Source organism: Papilio machaon, chromosome 4, assembly GCF_912999745.1.
Source record: "Papilio machaon chromosome 4, ilPapMach1.1, whole genome shotgun sequence".
Lineage (NCBI taxonomy): Eukaryota > Metazoa > Arthropoda > Insecta > Lepidoptera > Papilionidae > Papilio > Papilio machaon.
This window is the reverse complement of record NC_059989.1, coordinates 188608-212266: the sequence shown is the minus strand read 5'-3', so window position 1 is coordinate 212266 and position 23659 is coordinate 188608. Positions and strand designations below refer to the sequence as shown.

The window sequence follows — 23659 nt, the reverse complement described above, 5'->3', positions numbered from 1 at the left end:
TGAAGATTCCTAATCTCGAGCAAATTAAGTGTTTAAAAATTTAAAAGTAAAATAAACAAAAACAATTGTTAAAATGTTAATTATTATTGTTATTATATTTATCTAAACAAATCACCCAAAAATAATTTTTAAAAATAGAACATCGTGTTTTAATATTTTTTGTTAAATGATTATTTAGTGTATTAAAACGTCGACAAAGTCGCGGGCGACCGCTAGTTGATGAATGAATTTAAATAGAGCCATAGTGACAGCCACTTTACATTCATATATATTCCAAGAAACGTCACTGTTTTACATTTTAACACTCTGTAAAATGTATTAGTAGTTCTGTGAAATTACTGGTAATTAACATGAACTGCATCAATACAATACTTGTTTCTTAAAGAGAACCGACATGAACAATTACCTCATTGAATAACAAACTATTTACGTGTGTTATCGATGATTTAAGGTGAATATAGTCTAGAGCAGTGTTTCCCAAGGTGGGGCGTACGCCCCACCTGGGGGACATTCGGATTTAGTGGGGGGCAATTCAGAGATTTAAAAACTTAAGGCTACATCCTTACAATGATAGCCAGTGCTAAAAAGTACATAAAAACGTTTTAGAGACAAAAATCCGTATCATTTAAACTATTTATATGTGTTTTCGTGTTTAAAAATTTTAAATGAAATTGATCTAGTCAGCCAAAAGTAGTATTTAATTATTTCTCTAACATTGTAAATTTAGGCCTCGAGAGAAATTTATTTCTAAACAAAATTTATAAGGGGGCAATAGTCATGTTCATCCTGAAAAATGGGACATGGATCCAAAAAGGTTGGGAAACACGGGTCTAGAGCATTATCTCAAGCATTTCTATGTAATGTAACGTTCTTACGAGTGGCATAATACAGGTAAAGCACAGTTTAAAAAGTATATCTGGGTCGTGAAAGCGTTATACACTTATATATTATCTGAGAGCAGCTCGTTATTGTTTTACAAGTTACAAGTAAAAGCTCTAGTCTATATCCATTTTTAAACAAGCGAAGTAATAAAATAGTTATTAGGGCCTAAATCATTCCATCTCCAACCAAAATCTCGAATCTATCTATCTATCTAAAAATCGCAAGTCTTATTTTAGTACAAAGTAATTAATTTTTTTTATGATTGTGTAATATTTGTTGTTTGTTATGGTGAGATGTAGTGACGGTCTGCCGTGTCTGCCATCTTGGCGCACTGTTTACATCACGGCTGGGTTGTCGAGCTTGCTAACTGACAACAAGCGCTGTGTTTACGTTACGTTAGAGTCACTGTCTCAGTGCCCGATTTACCCCAATGAGCCCCATCTGGGAGATGCAAGTGCAGCGTTACCTCGGAACGGGATTAATTCAAAATACCATTCGAAATTTTGTGATTTTTTTGTTTTTAATCCCTACAGATAATAAAGTTAGTTACAGCAAATACAAGACTGTAATGCTTCAGATATATGCGTATTGACAAAATATTTATATTATTTAAATGACCAAAAAATCTCTAACCTTTAAAATTATAGATTTTTTTTCATTGAAAAAAAAAATTTAAAAAGAACAAAAAGATCGCTGAGGACAGGATTCGAACCTGCGCGGGTAGAACCCATTGGATTTCAAGTCCAACTCCTTAACCACTCGGACACCTCAGCTATATCTGCTGCACTGAAATTTTGTATCAGTATATTGGCGCGAGTTCAGTCAGTGTGTTGTGCGCGGCGCAGGCGAGTGGTCGTGTGACGTCACAGCGCGCCGAGTCGCACAACCGAACAGCGCAGCGAATATTCAATAGAAGTAGTTACGGTACCGTTGCCTGTCGTTGTCGTACATTTTGTGCTAATTTGTGTTTATGTGCGAACTCTCTGACAAGGAACCTATTTGATTTTGTGCTTTTTTTATTCTCCTATTGCGATTTCATGTAAGTTTTGCCTTTTTGAATATTTTTTTGTCTATAAATTGATTGATTGATTTTTATATGACGATAATGTAAATTGATTACAAAATTGCATAAAATGACAGTGAAATATGATTCATAAAACTTATTCGGTATTTCACTTTAATACTTATATCCCATTTAAATTTATTTCTCACTCATGGGTAGTTGTATTTTAAATCGATAATTACATTTTAGTACAACAATGTTTATAAATTTTAAATAGGACGATTTCGTTGAAGGGATCTTTGGTGTCTTTTATTAATTTTTAAGAAGTATTTGTATTGATCATTGTTAAAATGTGATTGGTTGTGAATAGAAAGAAATGAACATGGTAAGAATAGGCAGTATTTTTTTTATATCTGTGGCGGCCCGTATCGGATTTCGCGGGATAGTGGAGGGAGAATATGGGATATAACGGCATTGGATTATTATTTTACTATTGCTGACTTGTTGTTACTTCAATTATAAAGCGACGAGACTTAAAATAAGCTCGGAATCAAACCGGCTGCAGGGACTCGTTGTGGCGCTCTGGAGGCCACTGGACAGCGTTGGCCAGTCGTACAAGTTACCAGTGGCCGGGCTAAGTCAATAGACCAGGTGTGGACGTAACGGGACGCGTTGGCTAACGTGGGAATATTTGAAGAGGGAATTCTCAATGCTATGCAAAAGTACCTTGTGATAGTCAAGGTTGTAGCCCGAGCTTAGAGTCTATAAATATCTTAGATAAAGTAAATTATTTGTTGTTTAACTTGGAGATATTGATTTGAGGAAGATTTTACTATAAAGTAGTAAAAGCAATGTCAGTAATGTATTCTTTGTTTTTATTTAGATCCTTGGCTTACTAAAGGTAAACGTTACTAAAATGTCACAGTTATTCACCTTTGCTTGGTGAGTGTCCACTAGTTGGCGCGAGTCGTGTCTCATGACTCACTACTGAGTTGGTATGACTGTCGGCAATAAGCCGGAGATCCCGGACCAAACCTCCATCCGACCCTTGTCTCACTTACAATTTAATATTGCACAAAATACGATGTCCACATGATTATGTTTATTTAATATTAATAAAGTGAGGTAAGATAACATAAAGTTTTATGACATGACGTCATGACGTGAGGTCACGGACTTGTCGATTGCTCTACGTTACGTCATGAATAATTCACGCGGCTAATTAGATAACAAAACTGTGCGGTGAGCTTTCATATTATTTGCATGATGTTTCACTAAATAATGCACATTTTTTTCATATCTACGCAAAAGTTTGATTATGCCAATTTGGCACTAGCCTGCCCGAGAAATATACCATAAGTACTCTTTCAGAGTGCCGGCGGGCGCGGGTGCTAGCGCGGGCGCGTGTAAATCAAAATGTATGCAGACGCCATTTGCGTTCACAGTGCTCCCGCGAGCTGCGCGTCTTCATGAGGCGGGCGCGGGCGCGCATGGCGCGGGAGTTTCTAATGGCTCAGTCCGCCCGTATCGTTCACAGTGATATAGCGTCTGTTAGGCGACTACGCGTGTGGTTCTAAACCATTTTGATTCACCCGCCGAAGCGTCGTCTCGTGTATTCAAAGAATTTATCCGGATACGTCCGTAAATCAGCGTATAATACATAAAATTCTCCAAAATTTTCTCTTCCTTTATTTAAATCGTGTGTGCCAAACTTCATATATTGAAATTTCCATTTAAAGTATGAAATTTCCATTAATAAAAACAAATCTTCATCCATGTCTTCTAAATACGTAGCAAAGTTTGAGAACGACCTATCACATGTGCAATGACACTCGTAGCTCGATCGCCACTGTGAATACGCAGACGCCAAGACCCGAGCGCCCGCGCCCGCCACCGCACCCGCTAGTGCAGTCTGAATAGTACCTAAGAGTGGTCGATATCAATTACATGAATCTTATTCTGAAAGTTTTTTTTTGTATGACACAAACTCAAAAACTACTGGACCGTTTTCAAAAATTCTTTTGCCATTAGAAAGCTACATTATCACTGTGTAACATAGGCTATATAGGTACAGGCTGAGTAACATCACTATTGGCGGTCAAAACGTAGTCTTATAGTATCAAAGGTAATTTGAAAGAACTTATCCATACGTATAAACATCGTGATTTAATTGCAATGTCAGAACCCACATCGTGTCTCGTCTGCCGAAACACCTCCCTAACTGGGTCATTGACAACTTGACAACGCAGTACCACTCGCTGCTCGCTGTTCGCTGCTCGTTGCGAACAACTTTAACAATAAAACGGTATACATTGTTTAAACTTAATTTCACGTACTGTTAGACAAACAGATGATAGATTTGAATTTCGCAATACTACGCATTTATTACACATACAAGTTGGAGTTTTAATCTTGATTCTTTATAAGATACTAGCTTTTACCCGCGACTCCGTCCGCGCGGAATAAAAAATAGAAAACGGGATAAAAATTATCCTATGTCCGTTTCCTGGTTCTAAGCTACCTGCCCACCAATTTTCAGTCAAATCGATTCAGCCGTTCTTGAGTTATAAATAGTGTAACTAACACGACTTTCTTTTATATATATAGATAGATGTTTAGTACGTATTACCATGAGTGGGCACATTTTATAAGTTGTGAAAATATCTCTTCTTTAGTTTTAGCAATTTGATGACAATCATACTAATATTATAAATGCGAATGTTTGGGTGGATGGATGGATGTTTGTTTGAAGGTATCTCCGGAAAGGCTCAACGGGTCTTGATGAAATTTGGCACAGATGTAGAACATAGTCTGGAAGAACACATATGCTACTTATTACATTTTTTTTAATTCCGCGCGGACGGAGTCGAGCTAGTATTCAATAGACGTCTTGTCAACTGTAAATTGTATACTTAGGAATTTTAACGGGTAATGTGTCAAGTTATCTGTGAAGAAGAGAAGTGCTGGCGCGTGGCAATGGGGTCATTCCTCGGCTGTGCTTCCGACAATGGTCTTGTTATTATCATCAGCATAGCATCAGCATTGACTTCTAGCACGTCATGACATTCGCACATAGGAAGAAATAAAAAGGCGAATAACTGATTCGATTTATTTGCTTCTTAGTTGTCTAATAACTCATGGTCGAAAAATTGACACTAAAATGCCTAATTAAATTTGAGATTGCTTGTTCATTCATTTCACAGTGCATATAATAACACAACGGGTCATAGTGCCAATTTGGCTCGCACTAGGTCGTAGCAACAAACAATAAAGTAAAGGGAAACGATGGCGGAAACAGCCGCGCCGGCGAGCGACACCGCCTTCTGCAAACAGTGCACAATGGTCGAGCCTCAACAATACCCCTTTGTAATAACTTCAAAGTATTTACTACGCGAGCATCAGCGTGCTCTGTTTGCTCAACTGTTTCTACGTTATTTCTTCTTTATAATTTTGCTATATGTATTAGAATTTGGGTGGTAAATTGATGCGTTATATATTCGACTTAAAGGTTTTATTCACTGCAACGCAACCTGCATAAAGTAGTAGTGCAGTAAATACTTATGTTAGATATGTATTATTCAAGTGCTGCAAGCAAACATATTGCATATGCAAAAGTTGATAGCATCATTAGAGATGGCTCATCAGGCGAGTCTAAAAATACAAGCAGCTGGACCGGCGTCGTTGCGTAGATAAACCAAATAAAGGCTGAGTCACTGCGCCAGTCGAGCCTCGCCCGCAGCGTCCGCCGACAACTCCGGGCACTTTTTGTTCACGTTTTTGCGGCGGCCGGCGAGGCATTTGCAGATAGATCATAGATATTACTACTGGACCGACCGCAGTCTCATCCAAGCCTATTCTCCTGTTAATGACTTTTTGTAGCTCTTCTATCTTGATAAAAAATATGTTCTATCTGATGACTCGGTTGTAATGTTCTCTATAATCGTGTAATTTGAACGAGAACATTCCTTGCGAATTGCAGAGCTTCAAAACGCAGATTGAACCATCGACAAGCAACAAGCAAGGCATATTCTCGGAGGCCGGCCGGATTCAAGAGAAGTGACCCACGGTCAGACAGACAGCGAGGCATTGCAACTTATCAATCGACATTTATTCGACAGTTTATTAATTCGTCAATTAACATTGATAGCTTCATTATCTGCAAATTGTTATGGGATTTCCTCAACGAATACATAATATATCTTGTAATTCTCCTTTTCTAGTTTATTGATGATGGAAAAAGAATTTTATTATTTTATTTTATTAGGAGTATTGTTTAGTTGATACTTATTCTACCTATTGGTGTTTGCTTTCGTGTCCCATGACTATAAAGCTGAGACCTCGATTTTAGTACAGACCTCGAATTTTATGTATGTAAATATTGTCATTTAAAATTTCAAACATTTAATACTGACTAGCTGTTTTTGTTGCGAGCTGTTTATATTGTCTCCTAAATGTTTAATGTTGGTCACATTATTTGTTACTTATGAGATTCTATTTCTCACTTATAATTGCTTTACTTTGACTTAGTTTGCGATCAGATTTGTTTTTAAATGTTGATATTATTCCCAATTGGTTATCTTTAAGTTGTGTGGTTATGTGACTGTGTGCGGTCAACTGCCTCGGGTTCTAGTTATTCATTATTGTTTGTGTTGAGATAAAACGCATCCTTCAGTTAGAATGTAACGGTAAATATACATATATTAAATACAATGTTTTTAAAATTAAAATTAATTCTGTCTTGAGAAAAGCTTTTTGCTAGCGACATATTTCGCTCTCTCACAGAGCTCTGCTACGAAATCGTCAGAAAGTACTCAGAGCTTACTCTAAAGTTCATTATTTTTCTTCACCAAAACCTTACGGCCGTTGGTAAATAACGCAAAGTAATTATCTTTGTCACGTCACGAATGCTGTGTTGACGGTTGTGAGTGACGTCACATGTACACATCGGGCGCGCAAACAGTTCACAAATCAAGGCCGAGTCAATGTTTGCAGCCGCCTTGTTAGACACCGCCGTCAATATTTGAAGCCAAATCGAGCAGAAATAAGACCGTAACTATTTACCTGTCCTCTACGTCAGTACTGAGTACACAATGTCCGTACTTTGCTGCGGCGACGTCAATCAAATAACTGGCGGGAATAATGAGACTCGAAGGTTGTTGCTAAGTCATGTCGGAAGTCTTCTTCAAGTCAATCTTGAGTCAGTTGAGTCTTGTATACTTTACATACCATAAATTTTTTAGGGTTTCGTGCAACCATGGCCTTTGCAAATTTGTTAATTCTTAGCCAAACCAAAATATTAATTATATGTACCGTTGTGATTGAAAACGCTATGTGACCACATGGAGGTATTTGACCGCGCAGGCGCAGGGTCAGGAAACCGAAGAATTATCCTCGAAAAAATACGATTCACAAAAAACATAAACCGCAAAGCAATCAAAGTGACCAAATTGAAAAATTGCAAAAAAATGCTTTGGGGAGCGACGCGCGACCAGGCATTGGCGCCACCTAGCGGTGCAGTGCGCCACCGGCACACTGGGTCAACGAACGCCCTCACATTTTGCGGAAATTCTTGATACATACGTATTAATAGTAGATTGATATAATTTGATACTTTCTAGTTAAATCACAGAAGATAACTTAATTTTCCACAAATCCTAGGTCGTTTTCTTTGTTTCAGATTCTCGTCAAATATTTAAAATTTCAAGTCAAATAATTATTGTCTTACTTCTTAGTAATATTGTAAATACATGTATGGATGTTTGTTTGAAGATATCTTTAACGGATTTAGTTTCTTTTAAACCCACGTGGAGGGAGTCGCGTGCGACAGCTAGTTCGATTGTATTCAACTGAGATTAGAGTTTACCACGACCACGACACAAACAACTACTTTAACGGTTTGAGAAGTATAACGCCTGATGAAGACAAAATAAAATAAAAATAATGTGATAAAATATTTCCAGACGGAACACGAAGCTTTTTATTAAATTACAATTTTTAAATTCACATCAGACTGTGAAACAAATTGGACATTGTTGAATCCAATCTATGGTATAATTTCCCTTTAGAGAGCGCAAGACGTGCCTCTTTAGGATTAGAGAAGTCGGCCCTGTGCGTCACTCGGCCAGCCAGCACGTACAGACTACAGAGGAATAAATACCTACAAAAACTCAGCGCTATTTCTTTTTTTTTTTTCATTTACAAACGTAACAAAGCTGATTGCTACATTGTCTTCTTGAATGCCTTGAATATAACATGAAATCAAATCAGACTGTCCTTATTGCACATAGTTTAAGTACAAAGCTTGTGACCTGTTCAAATATTATAATACATACATTTTTAAATAACGGAATTCATGTCACGTTTAATTAAGCTACCACTTATGAATTATTAATGTTTTTTTTTTATAAATTAAGCAACTTATGTAAGTGAAAAATAATGTGCATATATTTTTTTTAATCGTTTTGTTTATTAATTAAGTTCATCATTTCCCGATTCATCTTCCATATAGAGTGAGAGTAGTGACATTGAAACATAATGCAGATTTGTATGTGTCGGTATCTGTGGTCTGCGGTCTGTGGTTTGCGATCCTTGTGGTTAAATAATCTGTTAATTAAACACAAGGTAAGCAATAAGGATGAATAGGCTTCGACAAGAAAGGCACAATGGTACCTACGTTAATCTCTTGTTTAAAAAAGTCCATTTTAAATAATAAAAAAAATGCAATCGGTTATAATTATAAATCAAATTGTGGTGATGTTTGCTTATGCAAAGGCTGCTGTGAACTTCTATGCTATATAGCACAAGGAGATGACATACAAAATAATAACTATATATTGACGACGACGGATTCTCCCGTTCTGGTAACATTAGTCTTTTCGCGTGTCTACTTTCACACGGAAGGCTAGCGGAAGACGGTCGGGACGCGGGCGGGAGCTGCGAGGTCCATCATCCAATTGAGGCTGCGATTGAAAAATGACTACCGGTCACCGGCCACAGAATTACCTGACGGCTCCCCTTTGTAACCGTTCTCAGCGGAGATATGGGCCATCGGCCGGTCATCTGCCGCTGCCGCTGTGCCGCAGCGCCGCCCGGTCGCACACCACGGAACGAGGTTACGCGTCTAACTGTCAATTATTTGATATTGGAGCATTTGTACTTTCTAAAGCATCGTTAAGAAGGTGTTTGGGTGCGGGTCGTTGACCCCGAGCCGCTGGTTTAACCTCGCTTCCATTCAATTACCACGTGCCCGGGATTTCCTCCCTAACGTTGTATATTTTGCATTTGCGATTACTAGAGTTACCATTACTTCAAAGTATTTTGATTGTAATTTATGTTGAAGCTAAATGGAAATAGACTTACATTTTTTTCCATTGACTTCATGGACCTGACGGTGGGTTTTGCAATGTTTGTAATCTCTACTAACATTGTTTAGTTATGAGAAGAAAATGGATACCCGTTTTAAATGTATTCTGTAATTACTTGTTAATCCAAAATGTAAAGACTGACGCTGGCAACGCATCTGCAGTTACTCTGGTGTTGCGGATTTCCATGAGTGTCAGATCAATTATTCTTAGGCGATCCGCTACTCGTTTGCCCCCTTATTCTATAGAAAAAATGAAATAAATATTTATATAAATAAGAGAGCCGGTATGTAGTGGTGTGGAGTGAAGTGACTATTGATCTCGTAATGCTTCTCATTATGAGATGTGATCAATTCCAAAAAGAGAAAAAGTCGTGTGCAAAGCATCGAGTTGCATCAGATCCATTGACCAGGCTCATGCCAGTCAGGTCGACGACCTGAGCTATGCGCTGCGCTGGCGCCTGCTCAGACTGCCTCCGTCTTTTTGTCCTGCATATGATGCTTTTATTTGATAGCAATCATGATTATTGTGAGGCAACGCGCGCTGAAACAGATCATACTTTAACATAATCGTTGATGACCCTTTGTATACTTATAATTTTATACATACTTCATTGCATCAGGATAACAAATTTAATAAAAGGCAATCCAGACTTGCTATTCATTTAAGTCAGGTGATGTAGCTTGTTTGCATAATATTGACCGCCATCAATGTCCTTCCATTGTAATGGTCAGATCGCTTTTCCTTGTTCGATGTCGCCGTCATTAACCTTTCGATTCAATATGATTACTCTATTCCTCGGAACCGAAACGTAGTTTTACGAAATTGCCGGGACTGGAATTATCGTAAACAGTATAAAAATATTTGCACTATAGAGATACTTTACAGTAGCAAGTTAGGTTGTGACCAGAGCTGGGCATTAACTCGTTAATCCGTTAATCGTTAATTAACGAAGTTAACATTTTGCTTAACGGATTAACTTTTAAGTTAACTTCAAAAACTGTTAACGCTTTTGTTAACTTCCGTTAAACTCAACTTCCGTTAATAAAAGTCCGTTAATCGTTAAATTAGAATCTTAGAGACGTGCTGTCATTATGTTTAAATTACGTGCCACGCCACGCTCGTAAGTTCAGCTATGTTGGGCGACTGTCGGCGACTCGAATGGTGAACGAACGAGTTGTTAATTGAAATATGTGAAGTTCGCCTGCAAGTGTGATGCACCAGAGCGTCCGGGAAAAACATGACCAACAGGACAAAATCAAAAGAAGGTTCGAAATAGTATATTTCATTACGAGTATATAAAAGCATGAGTATGTAATAGCCCACATTCCGAACGCTCATCGTCCCTGCAATACGCCACTTTTTGAGCAACTGTATTAAAACACTTTTTTACTCGTGCTTTTTCTTTAGCTTTTCCAAACTCGTGCGTTCTCTTTCCCAACTGTCAAAATAATGTCTATTAAAAAAAAACAACCACGAAGTTTTTACAAAAAAAAAGAATCATTGAAGTTTTTATGATTCATGCAAACATTTCTAAAAAGAAGCTCCTAATTTGTTACAATATCAGAGTTAATGATTTGATTTAATGAATTAGGTTAGGTTTAATTTTATTTCATCTTATTAAGTTTCATTTTCATTTCATATCAATAAAAATATTCTACTGAAGACTTGGCTGTATGGCCGTAGTTCCCTTTTCCTGCCCAGAATAGGCGAAGAAAACAAAAAAAATCTCTGCTTATATTCTTTTACGGTTGGCGCCATTTACCAAAAATGTTAGTTAGTTGAGTTTATTGTGTTTTTATTATTCTATTAAATTGCTTCATTTTTTCGCAACTATATCTGATATATAAAATTCTCGTGTCACAGTTTTCGTCACCGTACTCCTCCGAAACGGCTTGACCGATTCTCATGAAATTTTGTGAGCATATTCAGTAGGTCTGAGAATCGGCCAACATCTATTTTTCATTTTTTTTTCTTTTTTTTTAACTGCGCGCGGACGGAGTCGCGGGCGACAGTCTATATATATAAAAGAAAGTCGTGTTAGTTACACTATTTATAACTCAAGAACGGCTGAATCGATTTGACTGAAAATTGGTGGGCAGGTAGCTTAGAACCAGGAAACGGACATAGGATAATTTTTACCCCGTTTCCTATTTTTTATTCCGCGCGGACAGAGTCGCGGGTAAAAGCTAGTTAAAAATAGTTGTTTAGTACACGTGCGGTACCATCATTACAACTTGTTCCTACTGTCAACCCTCACCTTCGGCTGTGCCTCAGCTCGGGTAGACATTTGTCGGAACTCTTTGCAATGACAGGCTTTCCACACTGTATAATGAAATATACTATAATGCATTCATACTTGTCTCTAATACTAATGTGTTATAGAATGTATAGTCAAATTACTATTAGGTCCTTACATATGAAATTGGCGTTTTGTATGGGAGGAACAAAAAGTCGAATATTTTTTAATATAATATATTTAATTAATCAAAGTATGAACCATTATTTTCTATGCACTTTTGCCATCTCATAGGTAGTTCATTGATCCCTTTACTAAAAAAACCAGTCGGACGGGAATCAATAAAATCTTTGAAGGCGATTTGGACTGCCCCATCGGAGTTGAATTTTTTCCCTTGCAAGAAGTTATCCAAATTTCGAAAAAAATGGTAATCTGTTGGAGCAAGGTCCGGGGAGTACGGAGGATGTCTTAGACTTTCCAATTGAAGCTCTTCTAATTTAGTAGCCGTCTGTTGCGCAGTGTGTGGTCTAGCGTTGTCGTGAAGCAGCAGTGGCGTGGAGCGATTGACCAGCCTAGGTTGTTTAGCCGCTAGCTTTTCCATCATGGTTTGCAATTGCTGACAATAGACATCAGCCGTAATAGTCTGGCCAGATTTGAGAAAACTGTAATGAACAATACCGGCACTAATCCACCAAACGCTTACAAGTAACTTTTTTGGGGTTAATTTTCGCTTGGGGCAGGATTTGGCTGGCTGGCCAGGATCCAACCATTGCGCTGAGCGCTTCCGATTATCGTAAAGAACCCATTTTTCATCACAGGTAATGATTCGGTTTAAAATACCTTCATTATTGTGCCGGTTTAGTAATGTAACGCAACAGTCGACGCGCGTTTGCCGGTTTGCTTCAGTCAATTCGTGAGGTACCCACCTTTCAAGCTTTTTAATCTTCCCAATTTGCTTCAAGTGAATTAAAACAGTTTTATCACTAACATCGCAGCCTGCAGCTAACTCGGACGTGGTTTGCGATGGATCCGCTTCCACAATAGCCTTCAACTCTTCATTATCAACTTGAGTCTCAGGCCGTCCACGGGGCTTGTTCTGCAGATCGAAATTTCCAGAACGAAAACGTTGGAACCAAAAACGAACTGTGTTTTCTATTGCAACACGACCGCCATACACATCATTCACCCTTCGAGTCGTTTCCGCAGCACTAGTGCCACGGCGGAACTCGTACTCGTAAATAATGCGATATTTTAAGTTTTCCATTTTGTAAAATGAGTGACGCAAACAGAAAAAAACAGAAGAAAAAAAACAAATGAATGACGGTCATCGAACCACAAATACATGAGTCTATAGCTGTACAAATTTGAATTTGGAATTCCTTACCAAAGAGGAGAAATTCGTGATTAAAGTGGCCAGTACGAAAAACGCCAATTTCATATGTAAGGACCTAATATTTTAAACAAGTGTCGCCACAACAAGTGTGAAATTAGTATGTATAATTTTGGTACGGTTAACTGTTAACGATTAACTTTAACTTGCGTTAAATTTTCGAGAATTTAACGCTTTAACGATTAACGAAGTTAATTTTTTAATTAACGAATTAACGATTAACGAAGTTAACTTTTCGATTAACTGTGCCCACCTGTGGTTGTGACTACTTAATTATCTTAATAAAGAACAATAATGTTTGTGCATATAATAAAAAACCATGATGATGTTGTGTGTTGTTGCAGGCGTGAGGGCGGCATGGCTGCGGCGAGGGCTCTGCGCGCGTTGTTCACCGCGCTCTATCTCGCCTCCCAGTGCAGCGCGGGTATGTATTTACTTCATACAACACATACATTACATATGTATGTCTGTCATATACTCCTTGATACCATTTTGATTCCTAGATCGATACTAAGTATTACACGTGACAAGTATTTCAAGTAACAAAATATTTATAAAACCTTTGAAAACTTAAAATGTAATTTATCATATTTATTTATATGTTAAAAAACTTTATTTATATTGACGACTAATTTATTATTGCTTTAACAAAATATTAAGCAACATTTCAACATAATAAAGTCATTTGAACTTAAGTATGGTTATGTAATAAATACGTCGCGTCAAAACATAATATGTTTACTAAGCATAGATTACTGAGCGATGTGACTCAGTTCGTGCGCTATGGCTCACGTTGACTGAGACACGACTTTACTAAACTTTAAGCTCGCCCATGAACTTTATAAGCTCGCTTAGAGCGTGTCTGTCTCATTGTCTGGAGACTGCCACCTTGGTACTTACGCCCAATATCATTTATATTCTCAAACAAATGACTGAAAAACAATGCTGATATTTCTGCGAGTAAACCGCTAAACACACTCAGTGCAGAGCTTTCGAACTCTTTTGCTTTAGTCTCATGGTATGTTCGTTCTTTGCTCTATGCTCTATGCTTTGTGGTCATGTAAAATGGTCTTTAGAAATATTTGGAATAGTAGCAGTATGACGCATCTGTGATACGAGACCTTGTTGATTTGAGACATTCTACTGACATAACGCTTGTTAGGACACAGAGTAGCAACATACAGTAGACTTATAGTTAATGAAAATTTATTCAACAGTACAGACATGAACTGTTTTTACTTAAGTCAATGTTATTTTCTGCTGTCGTACACGTTTACAATTATTGTAATTACTTCTTTTGTTGATGTGATTACCCCAATGTTCTGTTACAACAAATTAAAATAAGTAATGATAAAATAAAAAATATATATGTTCAAGAATGTGACATCTTTATAACATATATACTGTGACCGTACGATTCAAGTGACTTGTTCGCGGAAGCGGCGAGTTGTATTTAGGAGGGGTCAAGGTCCACTGGTTCGCGTTCCGGCCGAGCATCTTTTCAACTTTTTATTTGCACCGCCCCACTCGAATTGCACGAGGAGATAAAATCATCTGCTCAAATTTCTAATTATGCTTGAAACTGAATAAGTTCAAAGAAAGATTGTTATCAACGACACCTAATGTTTAATGTGAGAGATTCATACAGCTTTTTGTTTAACAGTATACATTACTTGACTATGAGGGGATGAAATTATTTTATTCATTGATCAGTATCTCACCGATGTGGTTATTTAATTTATTTGAAATACGTACTAAGCTGGAGAAATTTGGGAATAATTGTTTATTGTTTTGGTTTATTTTCCACGTACATAACTTCTTAAATATATCATGTAACAATAGAAGCAGTGATTTTGTGTAAAACTGTTCTGGACTAATAATAATGCACTTTTAAACTTGAGTATAATTTTGTGGTTAATCCATTTCTTCTGTGTAATGAACTAGAATAAATAATCCGTTTATGGTCGACTCGAACACAAAATGGCAGTCTGCGTATTGACAATGACTTCATTATATTTTCTACCATTGTACATCAAAGAAGTAATAAAACACATCGCTTTATGTCGATCTATTTGAATGGAATATCACCGCAAAAACCGGACAACACTGGCATTTAATAATGAAGTTATATGAGATACAATTTTAAACATCGCAAAAAGTGTTTATATCAAGTTATTTAGAGCCTCGATGAGTGTAGAGGAATGTAGCTGATATAAGGCAGAAGTTTTCCAACAGCTCCGCCATTAAAGATATTGGCGCTGGTGTCATTTACTGCTAGAATATTTAAAAAGACAAGAATATGTGAATAGGGTTTCAGCACACAGCGTATGTAACAAACAGCGGCGTATGATGTGTCCGTAGCCTCCGCCTCCGCCTCCGCCTTTGAGTCGGTGAGATGTGCACTAATAATCGAAAGCCTTGTGGTATGTAGCTGTTTGGTGCATATAAAAAATTTAGTCCTTTGCTGTCAATTTTTTGATGTAATTTACTGAATTTAGTATCGTTTGATATCAGAATAATGTATCGTAAAACAAGCCGAAAAGTGTATAATTAAAAATGAATAAAATAGAAATAAAAAATAAACAATACCAAGGAACTTGTATCTTGGAATACCTTCATATGCATATTATAAATGTTGACGTAATGTAATGTGCAGTTTGTTTGCGCTTGCTTAGGTAATCAGTTACGCGCGCGTACTAATTACAAAGTGTAATTTGAAGCCGACTACCGTTCTAATAATTTTCATATTGCTACAGAATACTTGTACGTAAAGCATTTAATTGCAGGTAAACCTTAAACATTTTGTTTTAATTACTACATCAATATCAATTTTTCAAGAATTCTGGATTTAGGCTTGAGATTTCGTAAAAAATGATTTATTCAAGCATACTTCTTGATAGTAATATACCCCTGGAATGATATATACTCTTAAATAATATATACACACATATATGTATGTATATAATAATAATAAGTGATTAACACCGCATTGTAACAATATGGACTGTAACTTACGGACTTAGTGAGTCAGGCGCGGAATGCCGCCGGGCCGGCCCCCTGCCCGTCGCACTCCCCGCCGCGACCCGCTCCAGCCTCCGACTGCATCACACATCTCACATAATTGCCCCACGGGATAACTGACACTATCCTCCGCAACACTAGAATACCATAGTATATGTCGATGTTGCAAATTATTTAATGTCTCCTACAAATAAGACCCAATGAGCAAATTGACAACTTTCAGGAGAGACTCTCAAAGTTTCAACCATATAGGAAAAGAGGCCGCATAGACCTTTTTAATGCAGCAAAAACATAACACTTACACCTTTAAATGTGTATTTTGTTTAGTGCACGCTGTTAACTAAACTGAGAGGTAGCTTTTACACAAAGAAATAAAATTATCAATTTGTTACATTGGCCTTTATACCTAGGATCCATCGATTTGTAGTATAAGTAGGTTATCAATTCGACTGTTTTTTTTATATGTGTTACCGCGAAACTCCGCCCCTGGTGGTCCGATTTTGATAAAAATTATTACTAGAAGACTAGTAGATTTTTAATAGATGCTACTCACCAAAATTATTAACAAGAGTAATACTTATTCAAGCATTTACAGGATGATGGCTGTAGTAAAGAAAATCCTGACACAACGCATTTTTTGTGCGGCACCAGATTAGACTGTCGAACTCGACGCTATACTTACAAACTGACAAAATTGCTTTTTGTCTAAATGTTAAAATTTAAAACCTCATCATAGTCATAGTTCATTAAACTAATAAGCTTTAACGATAAAAATATTATAGTTAATTTGAAGCATTTATTATGCACGGTTATAAAATTTTAATCACGCATTGCTTTTAATAAACATGTTTACGATATTATAAATGCTGGAAAATATTGCTATATAATGAAGTACGACATTAGCCACGTAATGTTGCTTACCAATGTTAAAAAAAGTACTATTCGACTTGTCTTCCAAACAGAAAAATCTTAAATTGTATAAAGCGCTTCCGAGTGCGCTTACGACTGCACTCGGAAGCTTTCGATCTCTCAGAGCGACGTTTCCTCGCTACGAGAAGCGCTTTTCCGTCGAGTGGGGTCATGTCACGCGGCGCACAACTGCGACCATGTGACAACGGGTGAGGATGGGATATTCACGCGACGTGACACTATTGCGGGATATCTGAGTTTACCTGTCGCCGTGCTGCATCCCGTGTGTGGTGCCAAGTACGTTCGAGATTACAAGGTTCGCACCGTTCGCTGGCGACCACTTCGATAGCATCGTTAGCACGCCGTACGTAGGAAAATGGACGCTCCGTCAATGTTATGTCATCCAATTGAGCGACGACGCCGACTTGTGTTGCTGTGCATTGTTTCACCGCTATTGTGTCGTTTGTGTGATATAATCTGTTGCTATCATACTTTGCTTGTTTATTACTTTTCTACCACACGCACTACTTCCAGAAACATTTATAGACAATGTGGTATAGAAAATATAACAGTATCAATTAGTGACAAATATTTAAACCAAAAGATTTTCAACAAAAATATAGTACAGAAAATTAGTGATATTAATTAGTTTTCAAGTTTATTTTTCTAACTTGAGAGCGTTTTCATCTTAGCGGCCAGTTTACGCAGAACATATTAAAAATAAGTAAAAACACGGGGTTGTTTATATTTACATGTTATCACGGACGTCGCGGCGGTGGTAACTTGTATTGTCGGGACGTGTCCAATCTCTACCCATTCCGACACTGATGTAATGTTCATCTTACTACTGCTCACTGCTTAGACCATTTTCAAGACACCATCGGAGCAGCCGAGGTATGATGTTCAATCTAGGTACCGCGGAGTGGTCGCTGACCGCTGCTTACTGATATTACGACTTGTTTTACCCGCTTTAGGATAAAATGATATTCGAGTAACAAATAATTTTCTAAGATCCCAGACAGTTTTTTGTACCACGGGACGATTTGAGATTTGAAGTTATAGTAATACATTATTGTATTATATTATGATACTAATTGTATATTATTATCTCAAACATGTTATTTGTTTTGTTTTAACACTATCGATCTCCACATGTATTTATAAAACAAAAATATATAGATTTAATTTAAAGAATAGAGAGCTCAATGCACAACATATTTGTACATCAACTCACGCCCGTAACCCAGAAGACTAAGCAGAGACCACGGACCTCCTTTTGGCAAAGTTTTCTGTTATCATAAAATAAAAACGTTACAATATGACATGCAAAAAAGAAAACAGAGCATTGAAATATCTGGCTTGAATGTGGTGCTACACAGGGTACAATTGCACCAGAAAAAGCCATTTGCGTTGTCTGCGTTGGGGAAAATCGATAGCGTCCGTAATAAGAGCTCGTGTTTTGTGACAGCTCGGCGCCATCGCGTAACAATAAATACATTGCCGCTTCCGCACTGGAACTGTGGCACGCGGTGAAGGTCGCCGCGGCGATGCACAAGGTTATTGCCAAACCGCACAGGTTTTCTTTCCGCAACTCCGTTTATGGTAGAGCTGAAAGTTTGAGATGACAGTGCTGAGTTTGTGATGCATTTTTTTTGTACTAAAAAGGGTTTAATATAAAAAACGTTTATTGAATTGCATTATTAAGTTTTATGATTAACTCTTTTTCCTTTTGCCTACTAAGGAATAAGATTATGATACTTTAATCTGTCAATTTAATGTTTAACTATTCCACAGCATAAACCGATTACATATAACTATTGCCTGTTTTAATATTACTCAATGTAACTGAGTAGTTTTGTTATTTACTGTGTGTAGTGCTGTCAACTATTATGGTACCTAATTTTTTCATAATTAAATAACCTATTATTATTCGTATAATTGATGTATATGCATTGCAATTTGCTTTTTATCTTCGTTGGAAAGCAACTAACTTTACAATGTATGCGGTGTGCGGAGTGCGGAGTGCCAGCGGCGGTGACTGGTGACGCAATAGATGCCTCTTGAATCATCTTCATTATATTGTCAGGTGTAAAGGTCCGTGACATGTTCTTACGAGGTACACGATGTGTGTTTGTGTGATGAGTAACAGGAAAATATTCACTTATTGGAATCATATCGAATTATAATTTATTATTAAATAAAATTTAATTTTGTCTTTTCATTGACAATACAAAATAAATGGGTGACTCGACCTTGTGAATGAGTATACTATGTCCTTAGCATGTGGCGTAATCGTTATTCATTTTCCTTGTCATGTCACCGCTAAAATTGTGTCGGGCCACAAAATATAATAAATAATCTCGCTTCAAGCATATTCTATATTTAGTGATGTAACGATGTAACAACTGAAGAGACAATAGATCCGCTAGGTGAGCGTGATGGAGTGTGCTCGTCCGCCGTGTCACGCTGCGTCACGTCTCGACGTCCGCTCGCTAGCTTGGTGCACAAGTGGCGCGACGAACCCGCATCGAACTTGCTTTCAATAGTCAGACTTCCTACTAAATTTGTTTATTTTTATACTTATACAAATATGCGCTGACATGACTTTCCTTATTTATTAAGAGATATGTTGCTGACGTTACAAACTTGGTGTAATCTTATTTTTTTTTAAATTAAGAAGTCTTTTATCCATCCATTCATTCAGCCTCCTAACGCCCAAATCTTCAAATCCTTTATGTATTTTCAATCCTTTATTATATATCTATATATATAAAAGAAAGTTGTGTTAGTTACACCATTTATAACTCAAGAACGGCTGAATCGATTTGACTGAAAATTGGTGGGCAGGTAGCTTAGAACCAGGAATAGGACATAGGATAATTTTTACCCCGTTTTCTTTTCTTTTTTTTTTTATTCCGCGCGGACGGAGTCGCGGGTAAAAGCTAGTATAATATAATTATATGATCTTACACATAGCAGTAAAGTGCAACTGATGTAAGTGAATACGTTACTGTGCGTGTGGATGACATTGACAGTGATCTATATTCTAGTTCTCTGGTAAGGTGACCGTCACTAGAAGGTCTACGCCCGCCTGCTCGCCACGGTCGGGCCGGGCCAGTGGCGCTGCGAGACCAATGTCGCGGGGTCGCGGGGTCGCGGGCTCGGGTTCGCGGCCGGCGGTGTTTAGTTCCGCTGCGCTTGACGTCTTCTGGGGATAATTAAGTCATCAAATAATAATGGTCGCGATACTTAATAAATTGACAGATCAATCATCTATATTGTTCATTGTATTAAAATCTCTCTAAAGCTTCTACTTTAGTCCTCCAATATTTATAAAGCGAGAGAAAACACGAAAATTAAATACAAGAACTCTTTAGGATACTTTAGTTTCTCGACAAAACAAATAAGTTTGAAACCATAATTTTAATACAATAAACTAAACGAAACGTGTGTGACAAATGACATGTGCGTATGAACACGCAAGCAATTATTTGGAATACAATAGCGTACGATATGTCCAAACAAAGCGGCGGCGTTACTAAAGCAGCGGCGCTCTCCTCGCCTCGCCTCGCAGCGCGTGTGGTAACCACGCTCAACAACCGGTGACTCATCCGCGACAGAAGACACGACCGACATGCGTCGCTTTTAGAGCACGTGCTCGTTGTACTAGAGATTTACATTAAAATACTGTTTTAATTAAAAAAATATAATTTGCAAATGATCGTCCTTCAGTACTAAATGTTTTAGCCAACATAGAAACTATCGGTCTTCATGTATTTTGCACATTTAAGGTGCGTCGTAACACGTTACAAATGATTGTCAATAGTTCCTTACATCATGACATGCACGCTGACACTCAGCCGCAGCTCGCACGCGGCTCACAACACGCGCGATCCCGCACGCTAGTGCGTTATGATACGCTCGGCGCTCGCAATGCCCAATTTAACGGTTGCGGGGCAATGCTGTTACAAACTGAATTAGTTATGTTAGCATTATTACATGTTACATTACATCATCTAGAAGAAATGTAATTGCTTTCCTCGAGATTCATTGTAATAAAGGCCTGCTACTCTTCAGGGTTACCCCACGAACAAAATTAAAAAGCTTTAAAATTTTTGATTAAACTTTATTACTTTTAAAAGGTTGTTTAATAATTATGTTAATTAATTAGTAATAAGTTTAATATATATTATGTTAATTAATTAACTAAACTAGCAAACAAACCAACAAAGACTTGACATTAATATTGTGTAGTTTTTACATAAATTCTGTATTTATTTCCGCGTTCCTCCCGATGTGATTATGAGAAGCAACCGCGCTGCGCCGGCTTTTTTGTATATTTCTACAGCACACCAATAACAACAAATCAGGGGAATCCAGTTCAACTTGTTGTACGTGAAAAGCGGTATGTAACGACCCCCGGGTGCTACGCTGTTGTTATTTTTCCATTAGGAAAATGTTCGGGAGGCTTTATTGGCAATAAACAAGCGCTGTTCATGAGCGTTGTGAGCCGCGGGCCGCAACCACCACGCAACACATCTATATGTTTATTTTTTTCTTTATTAAAAACTCCCTTTTTGTATCTATAATGTGAATAAAATAAACAATCTCGGATTTATGAGGTAAACCTAAGAGAAGTCTGTTTAGTGACTTAAAAAAACTAATTACAAATGAAAACATTATCAAATCCACACCTTAATTAAAAAATTTCTGTCACTTGAAATACAAAACATACAAAAATATAGCGCAAATGGCACACGAATATAATAAAAATTGTTATACTACTTACTTGCTACATTTTCACAATGTTTTAGCTACGTAAGAACAAAATCAAACATTCGTATGTGATATGAAGTACAGATAGCAAATGTATACATATCGGTGTGAAAACTACGAGTCCCAATGAATAGCGGCTCGCGGTACATAAATCAAAGCTCGTGCTTAGTGAGGGATGTGCGGGAATGAGGGGGGTCTCCGCAGCCCTCGTTATTTATTCGCATTTCATCCCTGGTAAGGGGGTTGAGGGTTGAAGCTCGTCATTCGAGATATTTCGGTGAAAATGAAAATGGTTTTTACGTCGTTTTTTTATAATTTGAATTTAAATGTTTTTATTATAGGAGTATCAACGTTGAGCTCTTCTTGAACGCAACACGAGTTCATTTATTATTTACATCTATTCTAATATTATAAAAGGGAAAAATTTGCTTGTTTCGTATGTAAACTACTGGACGGATTACAAATATTCTTTTGTCATTCGAAAGCTACATTATCAATTGACATAGGCTATATTTATTGTAACTAAAGTTTAGTAACATATAAATATCATATTTCTATATCTCCGATAACTTTCACAGTTTTCTTACAATAACCACTTTTTTAATAAGCAATTAATAATTACCTTCAGTATTTATTAATAATCGGTTTTAATATTAATCCTTGTACAAATAAATGTGTTCGTTATGTGTATAAATTGAAAACACCAGCACAGCAACCAAAAATGTTTTTATTACGTTGTTAAAATCACTTATATTAAACTATTTACATATTAACACTAAAATTCCATAAAACTCTAATAAAATTACTACATTCCGTTGTTAACACACTTTCCTTAATTCTCTAACTTTTTTCACCTATCTTTTTCTAATACAAAAGGCAAAGTTCTTGATGGCCAGTATGCCACCTCTTTGGCAGATCGCAAACTCCTTGTCTGCCAAAAAGATGGGATACATAATTCTTCACTCAACATTATGAAAGGAATGTAATGTCGGTTAAAATTGTCTTAAACACTTAAATGTGACAAATATTTAAGAAGATATCACAATGACAAACCATAAGCGTAACCAGAAAATCAGCACGCGGACCGGGCTCGGCCGTGTGTACAAGATTTTTACTACCTACCTATTTTGACCACACGTAATCAGCGCAATTTATCTTCCTTCTGTTATTGTGAAATTATAAAATATCATAGTAATTTGTATTAATTCGAAACATTGACAATATGAAATTCCAAACATTATGTTATGCGACGCAGACTATGCGACATCAGAGAGGAAGCTTTTATGCTTATGTGGAAAAAGTATGGGGAATGCATTCAACTCAACGATACATTAATGCAAAATACGGAGGCACTTGCTAACAAGAGCAAGTTGAGAGGGTCGCGTTTTCCCGCAGATCGCTTTTCGTGACTGGAGGGCAGGGGGCAGGGGGGAAGAGGGCAATTAGCCGCCGGATTGCACGGAGAGGTTTCTTTGTTCGCAAAGGCTTTCGGCCATTCAAAGACTCCTCAAATTAGCCGGCGGATAGGGTTTTCTTTCAGCCTCTCGTCCACTAAAGACTGAGTTTTTTGAAAGATAAAAGTAATAGCTTCATTTTACTTGAAAGGAATTATTTATAAAGGCACGAGTATCATTGAAAATGCTTCGCCAGAGCCAGTCTCAAACTAGAAATATAAAAGTACTTATAAGTTACTAACCGTGGGTTTCTGAGACCGAAATCTCCATTTTAAACATATTGTTATCTCTTGTTTTGTCAAAGATAATGACAGGGATGACTAAAACTTTTATAAAGCGATTCTCAGAGACGTAAGATAATTAAACCTTAAAGTATACTTTAATATCTAAAATACTTTCGGTATCCTCCTTTCACATGTTGTGACAATATTATATTGTTTTGACTGTATTTTGATTCCAAGTACCTTTATTTTATTCCAGGACCGGTGGGCCCCCTACCCAACGTGACCAGCCTAGACCTCGGCCTCAAGGAAGGTAAGAATGTTACGCTATGTCTGTTGTGTTAAACCGACTATTCTGCAATGTTCTAAACGAGAGTGGTTATATGTATTGTTTTCAAATTAA

The 23659-nt window shown here is 37.2% G+C and overlaps 1 protein-coding gene and 1 non-coding gene across 2 annotated transcripts in view; one reads left to right on the top strand and one right to left on the bottom strand.

The window, feature by feature from the left end:
- LOC106713873 overlaps positions 1-23659 on the top strand; it is a 36021-nt gene that overhangs the window by 9003 nt on the left and 3359 nt on the right. The window contains exons 2-3 of the mRNA XM_014506768.2: positions 13220-13299; positions 23516-23569. Coding sequence (XP_014362254.2) covers positions 13220-13299; positions 23516-23569 — 134 coding nt within the window. The remainder of the gene's footprint in view (positions 1-13219; positions 13300-23515; positions 23570-23659) is intronic.
- Trnas-uga lies at positions 1574-1655 on the bottom strand. The gene has a single exon. It is a non-coding gene; the product is annotated as a tRNA-Ser (tRNA).